The sequence below is a fragment of the Plasmodium reichenowi genome, chromosome 12 (assembly GCF_001601855.1).
Source record: "Plasmodium reichenowi strain SY57 chromosome 12, whole genome shotgun sequence".
Classification (NCBI taxonomy): domain Eukaryota; phylum Apicomplexa; class Aconoidasida; order Haemosporida; family Plasmodiidae; genus Plasmodium; species Plasmodium reichenowi.
This window is the reverse complement of record NC_033657.1, coordinates 1,249,258-1,260,425: the sequence shown is the minus strand read 5'-3', so window position 1 is coordinate 1,260,425 and position 11,168 is coordinate 1,249,258. Positions and strand designations below refer to the sequence as shown.

General features: G+C 20.4%; 1 protein-coding gene across 2 annotated transcripts; it reads left to right on the top strand.

The window, feature by feature from the left end:
• Nucleotides 1–439: 439 nt before the first annotated feature.
• PRSY57_1232500 (hypothetical protein) lies at nucleotides 440–10,525 on the top strand (the record flags this gene model as incomplete). Of its 2 annotated transcripts, none has more annotated exons than XM_020115081.1 (2): nucleotides 440–7,409; nucleotides 7,623–10,525. In XM_020115081.1, the coding sequence occupies 2 exons, from the start codon at nucleotides 440–442 to the stop codon at nucleotides 10,523–10,525; spliced, it is 9,873 nt and encodes a 3,290-aa protein (XP_019970234.1). The 2 variants fall into 2 exon arrangements, with proteins under 2 accessions (XP_019970234.1, XP_012764198.2); XM_012908744.2 differs by having other exon boundaries at nucleotides 440–7,430.
• Nucleotides 10,526–11,168: the final 643 nt, after the last annotated feature.

Here is an 11,168-nt window from a genome sequence, read left to right as displayed (position 1 = left end):
AAAAAAAAAAAAAAAAAAAAAAAAAAAAAAAAAAAAAAAAAAAAAAAAAAAAAAAGAAAAAGGAAAAAAGAAAAAAAAAAAAAAGAGTTTATATATAAAAATATTGAGAATAAGAACTTATATTTATATATAAGAAAAAGCGAATAAATAGACAATATATATTTTATGTCTATATATATATATATTTATTTATTTAAAAGTATAGTTCTATTGACACTTTATTAAAACATATTTAACATGTCATAATATATATATATATATATATATATATATATATATATATATATATTATTTGAGAAACGATTTCTTTAGTTTTTATTATATAATAATTTATTATATCCTTACCTATTAATTATTTACAATATTTTTCTTTTTGTCATTATAAATATATATATGTATGTATATATATATTTATAGATATATTTAATATATTAGCAAGATGAGAGAAGATAGTTCTAACGATCCACATATTAATAAAATATATACACAAAATAAGACAATATGTCCAAATGCACCCTTTTTATATAATGAAGAACATAATGTAAACAAAAACGAAAATGATCAGAATGATCAGAATAATTATTATAATAAAAAGAATAATGATATGTTAATATCAAATATTTCAGGAATTAAAGACAGAAGATATTTCTCACAATGTGTTGATTCTAACCTTGATAAGAATTATGTAGCTATTGGAGATACTAAATGCAATAATGCAAGCGTAAGATCTTATTCTTATAAAAAAGAAATATCTCCTCATAACAACAAGAATATAATGTTTAGAGATAAATATAACCTTTCTAACGATGAAAGGAATTCTCAAAATGTAAGAGAACATCCTATATATAATAATAACAATGAACATATAACAAATGAACACATGACAAATGAACACATGACAAATGAACACATAACAAATGAACACATAACAAATGAACACATGACAAATGAACACATGACAAATGAACACATGACAAATGAACACATAACAAATGAAGGAGATTATTATCAAAATATGAAATGTGCATCAAGACCAACTTTAAATGTAAGTTCTTTAAATATGAAAGATATGAATGTACGTATGATAAAGAATGATAAATATCCAGAAGGTTATATAAATCAAACAATCTTGAATAATAACAATAATAATAATAATAATAATAAATATATTATTGAAAAGGGAAAATGTGCAAACGAATATTATTTATATTCACAACCTTTAAGTCCTATGGTATTTAATAATAACAATTCTGGAAATATAATGCTCGATAGAAACACATTAAATAATTCTCATATGAATATGAATATGAGTACATTCAATTATTATAACAATTATATAAACAACAATACAGGGAATGAACACAAAATGGATAATATTTATATAAAAGAAAATAAACATGTGAACGAGGATATTTTAAATAACGATATGTTGAGCAATGATATTCTAAACAATGAGATTGTTAGTAGTGATATAATAAATGATAATAATAATAATAATAATAATATAAGGAACACTATAACGGATGGTATGGGGAATTACTATACTTTGGGATCTAATAAAATGAGAATGTTCAACGTATGTCGAAATGTGGCACAAGCATATAATAATGGTAATAACAATAATGATGATAATAATAATGATAATAATAATAATAATAATGATAATAATTATAATTATAACTATGAACATAATAAACAGAATTATCATAACAGGAGAGAAGGTTATGGAGATGTACTAAATAATAATAAAGATGATATAACTAAAGAAATAGAAAAAAATATATCTTTATTATGTAATCAACCTCATGTTGATAATTATGATATGGATAATTCTATAGGTATCAAAGAAAACAAAGCAAATAGAAATTGTATAAACCCTTTGATATCTATTAATGAAAAACAACAAAATTGTTTTAAAGGTAATTATAATGAGAATAATGTAGAGATGATAAGGAATAATTCAATATATAATGATAAGACAACAAATATTAATTATGAAGAAGAGAAATCAAATAATATAAAAGATAGGAATGATGTGCATATGAATAATACGTTTATATATAATACTACATATGAACCTTTGCTTAATAGAAATATGAATATCTATAATATTACTAATAAGGATAATTATGATCATAACCAATATAATAATCATGATAATAATCAATATAATAATTATGATAATAATCAATATAATAATTATGATAATAACCAATATAATAATCATGATAATAACCAATATAATAATTATGATAATAACCAATATAATAATTATGATAATAACCAATATAATAATCAATATAATAATCAACATAATAATCAATATAATAATCGTGATAATAACCAATATAATAATCAACATAATAACCAATATTATTATAACCCTATCAATCAATATTATAATAATCAATATTTTAATAATAATTATAATCAATATCATAATAGTAGGGAATATCCTATCATGAATGATCCTTATAACACGGAGAATAGGCAAGATGGAAATCATTTGAAGTACAACAATTATTTGAATAATACATATAATGATCATAATTATCATAATAATAATAATATTAACATTTCTACTTCAAATAATAAAGAAATATATGACCAAAATAATGATACGACAAACCAAAATTTTCCACTCTCGAAAAACACAAATCACTCTAACAAACAAACTATTTTATATGATAAGAACACGATACCTAATTATTCTTATTATACATATAATATTATTCAAAATAAATTCTTAAAAAACGAAACAGAAAACAAAACAAGAAATAGCACTTATAATTCTTTTCCTATCAATACAAATACAGAACAAAATAAAAGTAAAATAACAAGAAAAGGTACAAACATAAATTTAATACAAACAGAATATGACACAAACTATCAAAATAATGGAGCATATAACAATTATATGGAGAACTCATCAAATAATTTAAATGAATATAATCAAATGGATAACCAAATCAATATGTATAATCATAATATTATCCATAATTATGACCATTCTGTTGAAAATGGAGAGGTGCAGGCAAATATGAACAGATCTGATTTTGCAAATACAGCTATAGGTGGCTGTGAAAATTATTACATGCTAGATAAGAACAATAGAATGGTAGATATAAATAATAATATGATACAATATGGATCGAATACAGTATTAGATTCTAGAAATGTAAGTATTTACAATAATATTAATGAAAATAATTTAAATAAGATAGAAAGGGGTAATAGGAGCCAAGATGAAGATGAAGGGGAAGATGAGAATAACGAAGTGTCCATAGGAAGGAAAGTATATGGTAGCATTGATGATAATAATAATGATAGTAATAATAATAATAATAATAATAATAATAATAATGATAGTAATAATAATTCTTCTTCTTATTATTATAATAATTATACTTGTTACACACAAAATAGTAATGTAAATAAATTAGACACATATAAAATAGAAACAGGAACTAAAATAAAAAATGATATATCTTTACATATAAAAAAAGAAAAGGAATTTAAAAATACAAAAAATATTTTAAATGATTATGGTGTAATAAATAAATGTGTAGAACATGATAATGAGCAATTACAAAATCAAATACTAAAAAATGAACATGAACAAAATGGTAAAGAAGAAGAGGCTAATGGTGTGGCATTTTTACCAAGAGACATTAAAAAAGTTGCATATAATACAAATGAAAATAGTTATATGTATAATAACGATACTATTTATAAAAATGAAGAATTAAATAAAAATATAAATTTAGGTGTAGAAAAAGGATATACTCATTCTTCTTATAATAATGTATCTATAAATCAAACAGTAGATTATAAGGAAAACAATAATTACAATGGAAATATAAAATATAATTATGATAATAGTGATATGATACATAAGGGAATAAATATGAATAAGGCATCCATATTATATTCACAAAGTAATAGAATGAATATAAATAATAAAATGATGTCTGTACAAAACCAGGAAGATATTTCAAAAGATGAAAATGGAAACCCTGCATATATGATTCATAATACAAATGGAATAAATAAAAATATTGCTGTTAATAATGATAATAGTGATGATAATAATAATAATAATGATGATGATAATAATAATAATAATAATAATAATAATAATAATAATGTGTATCGTGAAGAAAATGTTTCCCTTGGTTGTTTTAACAACGTTGAAGAAAATAATAACATTAATAATAACATTAATAATAACAATAATAATAATAATAATAATTATTATTATAATTATAATTATAATTATTATATTAATGAACAAGTTCCTGGGACAAAGATGCTAAACCATAACAACAACTATTTATATAATAATACATATGATATGGATAATATAAATGTAAACAACGTAAATATAAATAATAGAAATATTAACAATATTAACAATATTAACCATATTAATATGAAGAGTTTGGATAATAATAATATAAATATGATTAGTACATATAATATGGCATTTATAAAACACCAAACAAATAATGACAATAATAATAATAATAATGATAATAATAATAATAATAATGATAATAATAATAATGATAATAATAATGATAATAGTTATAATAATAATAGTTATAGTAATAATAAGAGTGATAATATGACTTCTATTCTTCATAACGTTAACGATGTTTCTTATGATAATTATAATGATATAGCTGCCGCTATAAACAATAATTATATAAATACAAATAATATGTTAATAAATAATAAGCACATGCAACAAAATAATAATTTCCAAGATATAAGTAATAATTCAAATTATATATCAAACCTAAAAAATAATAATAATAATAATAATAATAATAATTACTACAATAATAATAACAATTATATGATTAATCATGATCATAGTATGTACAATAAAAATGTACAATCTAGCCAAATGTCTTCTGATAATATTCATCTAACAAACCGCTTTGACATAAATCAAAATGATATTCAACAAAATAATGTAGTAATCAATAATAATGAACTGAATGAAAATATTCAGATGATCCCACAAAATAATATATACTTTGCATCTACTTCATCTAATAATAATATGATGGCCAACTCTAATTTTATGTGTTCACATGGTAATAATAATAATAATATGATATGTAATTATACATCTTGTTCTAACCTTATGAGACCACCCCAAAATAACATTATTAATATTAATAATATTAATAATAATAATAACAATAATAATAATAATAATAATAATAATAATAATAATAACAATAATAATAACAATAATAATAACAATAATAATAACAATATTAATATAAGTACTAACGAACCAAATATAATTCTTTCTTCGTCGTCAATTATAGATTCTAATATGTGTGCAGTATCATCTAGCCTTGAACATAACAATTATAATGAAGATAATAATTATAAAAATGAGTGTCTCAATAATAGTAATAGCCCACATAACAATATAAATAATAAAGATCAGAATTATTTTAAACAAGAAAATAATTGTGCAGATGAAGAAGGGATTCATGAGAACTATCAAAAAAGTGTGAGTCTGAATATTAATATGAAACATACTAAGAATAAAAAAACTAATAATAGCGATGGAAAGAAAAGGAGTAACAAGAATATAAAAGAAGATAAGAAAAATAATGTGACAAATAATAATGAAAATAATGGTAAAAGAAATAAGAAAATTCGAAAAGCCAAAACTTTTGGAGGTACCGTAAAAAAAGGAGGAACTATTATTAACTTAGAAGCAGAATCACAACGTATTAAAAGAACCCCTTTCTGTATTTATTCTTTAAACGATATATGTAACCATCTAAGATATGGTAAGAAAAGTGCCAATTCTATAAATGGTATGGTTAAAACATCATCGTGTAATTGTGAGATTCATAATGATATGAAATGCGTCAAGCAGTATATTAACTTTTTAATTGCTCAAAGAGAAAAAGAAAAAGAAAAAGAAAAAGAAAGAATAAATAAAGAGAAAAAACTAAATGAAAATGAAAAAAAAAATGATGAAGGAAACAAAAATGAAGAGGAGAGTCAAAATGAAGAGGAGAATCAAAATGAAGAAAATAATATAAAAGATAATGAACAGAAAAGAAAAAACAAAATAATAAAAAAAAAATGTGTACATGGGAAAGCATCTGAAAAAAATACTGAAGATATAGATACATGTTGTAATAACAATATAGATGGTGATCATTGTAAAGATATGGAACATTGTGAAGATATTGAACAATGTAAAAATGATGAAAGCGATAAGGAAAGTAATAATTTTGAAAATATTCTTGAAAAGTATAAAGGAATTTTTTGTAATTATGAATATTATTTTGACATAGAAGTAAAATATAACAGAGAATATTTTTTAAGAGAACTTTTATTAAGGGAAGAATTTAAGCATTTATATAATTTTAGTGAATGTACAAACGTTACATATAATGTACGAAGAATGTGGCACCCATTATTTAATAGACCTTTAGGTGATATAGGTAGAAAACTTATATTAAAAGAAATACGTGAACATCATCATAGAGATGCTGAAAAAACTACCAAGTTATTATTAAAAAATGGTTTAGATTATGGTAAAGTAAGATTTATGAAGGTTAATGAATTATATCATTATATGTATGCATTAGGTGTTTTTGAATATGCTGTTAAAATATCCTTAGAGTTTGGTTCTAATATTAGAATGAGTACTATAAGTTCTAAAATTGATCATGTTAATTTATGTAGTAATATTAAAAATGGTTATTCTTATTGTCTTATTTGTTGTTCTCAAAAAATACGAATCGGTGCTATTATAAATAACACTATAAATTTAATGAACTATAAAATTCTCTTTAATAGTTATGCTCATTATTTTTATTATTTTGTTAAAACAAAAAAATTAAAAAGAGTGGCAAACCAAGAAGAATATGAAACCATGGAACAAATACTAAACAAGGATTCTAATAATTTAGGTAATATAATTATAATTAAGCAAAAAAAAAATAAAAAAAATAAAAATAAAAATAAAAATAAAAATAATAATAATAATAATAAAAATAAGGATAATTCAACTAGTTATTTTAACAATGAGCAACAAATATATTCAATGAATATAAATCATAATAGTTTTATAAAAAAAAATTATTTTCATAGTAGTAATAATAATTATCATCTTAATTATTATACGGATAGTAGTTATTGTAATATTGAGGTGATAGATAATCAGCACCTTCATGATGGTGTTTATGATCAAAATAGTTGTAACATACGACTTTCTTATTGTAGTAATACAAGTAATAACCAAAATATAAATTATAATAATCATGAACATGATATTAATAATGATAGTGATTGTAGTACTAAATGTGGGAGTAATAAGATATACCTTGATAGTATTTATAATGAAAATGATGTATTCATAAGTAATAATAGTAAACATAGTAGTAATAAAAAATAAAATTATTATGCATCTATGTATTGTATATGTATATGTATATGTATATATATATATATATATATATATATATATATATATATATATATTTATATATATGTATTTTTTTTCTTTCCCTTTTCGTGTGAATGTATTACTTAACATTTACGTATACATAACATGTTTCTTTTTAAATGTTTAGATAAAGATGATGAAAAGGATAAGGGAGAAGAACAAGGAAAAGAAAAAAGTAAGCAAAGTAAATATCACAAAAAGGATGACGTTTTAAAGAGGTACAGCATGTATTTAAAAGATCCGCAAGAAAATAACACAAAGAAAGATAACAAATCAAAATTGAATGAAGATACACAGAAATATCCCATAACAAAGATTGTTGACAATAAAATTTTTCATTTGAAAAATTCTTATCTTATAGATGATGATAGAAATGAAATCAGTTCATTATCCATAAATTATCAAGCCCAAAAAGAATGTCATATATATTATCCAAACGGGGGACAAGTAGAACGTTTTAAAAATGAAATAGTAAATATTAATATAGACAACAGAAATATTGAGCACATGCAAAATAATAATATTAATGAAGATAAAGCGAATGAAAAAACGGACAACTATAGAAATGATGATCATAATAATAATAATAATATTAAGAAGAAGAGGAGTAAAAAAAATAAAAAAACCGATGGGGATAATGTTGTTGTTGATGATGATGATGATGATGATGAAAGTAGCAGCGCTTCTGAATATGATAGTAATAAAAGAAAAGATGATCATCATAAAGATGATAATGATGATGACAATAACAACAACAATAATAATAATAATAATAATAATAATAATAGTTATAGTAATAAAAATAATAATTATTATTATTATTATCAATATGATTATCATAAAAACGAATGTAATAGATATTACCAATATAGAGAAAACGACCATAATTTAGGAAACAATAAAACTAATTATAATAATAATAATAATACTCCATATAACCATCAAAGATATTATAATAATAACATACATTGTAAAAAACATGATAATAATATATGTTTTAATAACACAAATAATTATCCTAATAATATAAATAAATATATTTCTAAAGGAATTACACATGATAATGAAAAAAAAAATCTAAAAAATAATAAAATTTTAAAATATGGAAACACATATAATGAAACCAATTTTATTAATAATCCTACAGATATATCAACAATAAAAAAGGATATGATCTTATATTCTCCTGAAAAGAAAAATACAAATGAAAATGTCATAAAATTTATTCCTGATGAAAAAATTATATGGTCCATTTTAAAAAGTGATATATCACCAAACTTAACACAATTTTTTTTTAATTTTATTATAAAAAAAAATCAATATAATTTTTTTTTAAACAAAAGTTATATAAACTATGACAATCACATGGATGATATTTATGTTCATAAGACAGATGCAAACACAACAGGTGCATATAAAAATTATCAAAATAGATCATATATAAATAGAAATAATGTATCGAATGCATATAATAACTTAAATTGTTACACATATAATAAACATCTTGATGGTGGAAATCTAGATATTAATGATGCTACATTTATAGATAAAAAACAATCTGCGGAAAAATATTTTTCCCAAAATAAATCCTGGATAAATCAAAAATCTATGGAATATATAAATAATTATAATAATATAAATATAATACAAAGAGATAATAAAAACATAGAGAAAGACAAAACTAACCAAAACTATATTCATATAAACAATGTGCATAAAGTATCTAGTGATAATATATTAAGAACACACACGGAAATTATTGTTCAACATAAAGATATGTCGAAAAAAGAAAATGACATCAAATATTATACAAATAACCATCTTGATGTATATGTAACTAACGATAAATTATATTATAATAATAAAAAATTAAAGAAATTATTTAAAGAAATAAAAAACAATAAATTATGTAAATATATACTTGCTAAAATTAAAGAAATAAAATGTAATAAAACATATATGGAAAATATAAAAACGAATAATAAAAAAAGAAAACGAAATATAACATATCCATATTTTATGTTCTATCGAATACATAATTTCTTAATTAACCCTAACCCTTTTCATAATTCTTTTTTTCTTAATGAAATGAATTATGGATCCCTTATGCATAATTGTACTATGTATCACAAAAAAGTAAATAAAAAAATAAAAACAAAAAATAACAGCAACAACAATAATAATAATATTAATAGTTATTGTTGTAGTTGTAGAGGTGGGGATGTATCCAACATATGGGAAAACATAAATAAAAATTGTCCACATAAACATTTCTTATCACATAAACATTTATATAATGAACACAAAGAAGAAGACCAAGAAGGGAAAAAAAAAAAAAAAAAAATCAAAAAAAGAATTAAAAAAATTTTCGAATTTGCACAAATTTTTAAAAACATGTCACAAAAAAAAAAAGAAAATAAGAAAGAAGAAAATCTACATTTATATAATACCGACAAAACATGTAAGGACTATAGAACCTTAAGATATAAAGAACAACTTCTTCATGAACACATTCTATTTATCAATTCAAAAAAATATAACGATCAAATTATACATGTTAATGAATATATGAAAAATGAAGAAGAAATGAATTTAACATCTAATTGTTTAAAAGATAATTTACAAAATGTAAAAAATAATGATGATGAAAATAAATATATAGATAATGAAGTTGATAATATTTCAATAGATGATACATATAAAAAAAAAAAAAAAATTTGGTCATGTTTTCCAGATTTTGAAAAATCAAGGAGATTAAAATTTATAAGAAAAAAGAAAAAACAAAAAACAAAGTTTAAGAAAATTATACGTTATTTAATTCAAAACTATAAAATAAAAAATATAAATCAAACAAATCATCATAAAAATAATTTTCATGCTGATGTTTATTTTAAAAACAATGATATAAATCAAAAAGGTAAAAACATCAAAAATACTCATAAAATACGAAATAATACAAAACATATTTTCATTTATCTAATATCACATACTAATATAGTAAAACATAAAAATAAAACTTTCTCTATATAATGTTGATGTATAATTATTAATATATAAATAATTACTATTAAGCAAGATAAGCATCTCGATATGTACTTACTCCTTTAAAGAAAAAAATATACAAAATATCACACAATATAGTAAATATCATACATATGTATATGTATATATATATATATATATATTTATTTATAATATTTATTATATCATAAGATCGAGCAGCATAATTAAAATAATTTTCTTCTTACATATGCTCCCTCGTCCTCCCCCCACCAAAAAAAAAAAAAAAAAAAAAAAAAAAAAAACACATATATATATATATATATCTATATATATATCGTTGTAATTACATTTATAGGTTAATTTATCATATCGTCATCTTTATTATTAAAATGTCACATATTTTAAAAGACATAAAAACCATTGGAACTTATTAGAAAAAGAAAGAAAATAATCAAGACGATAAGCTTATTCTTAACATAAAAATAAGGAAAATTATTTTTTTATATTATACATATATATATATATATATATATATATTTTTTTTTTTTTTTTTTTTTTTTTTTTTTTTTTTTTTTTTTTAAAAAAAAAAAAAAAATATATATTTAAAAAAAAAAAAAAATTTTTACTTAAAAAAAAAAAAAATAAAAAAAAAAAAAAAAAAAAAAAAAAA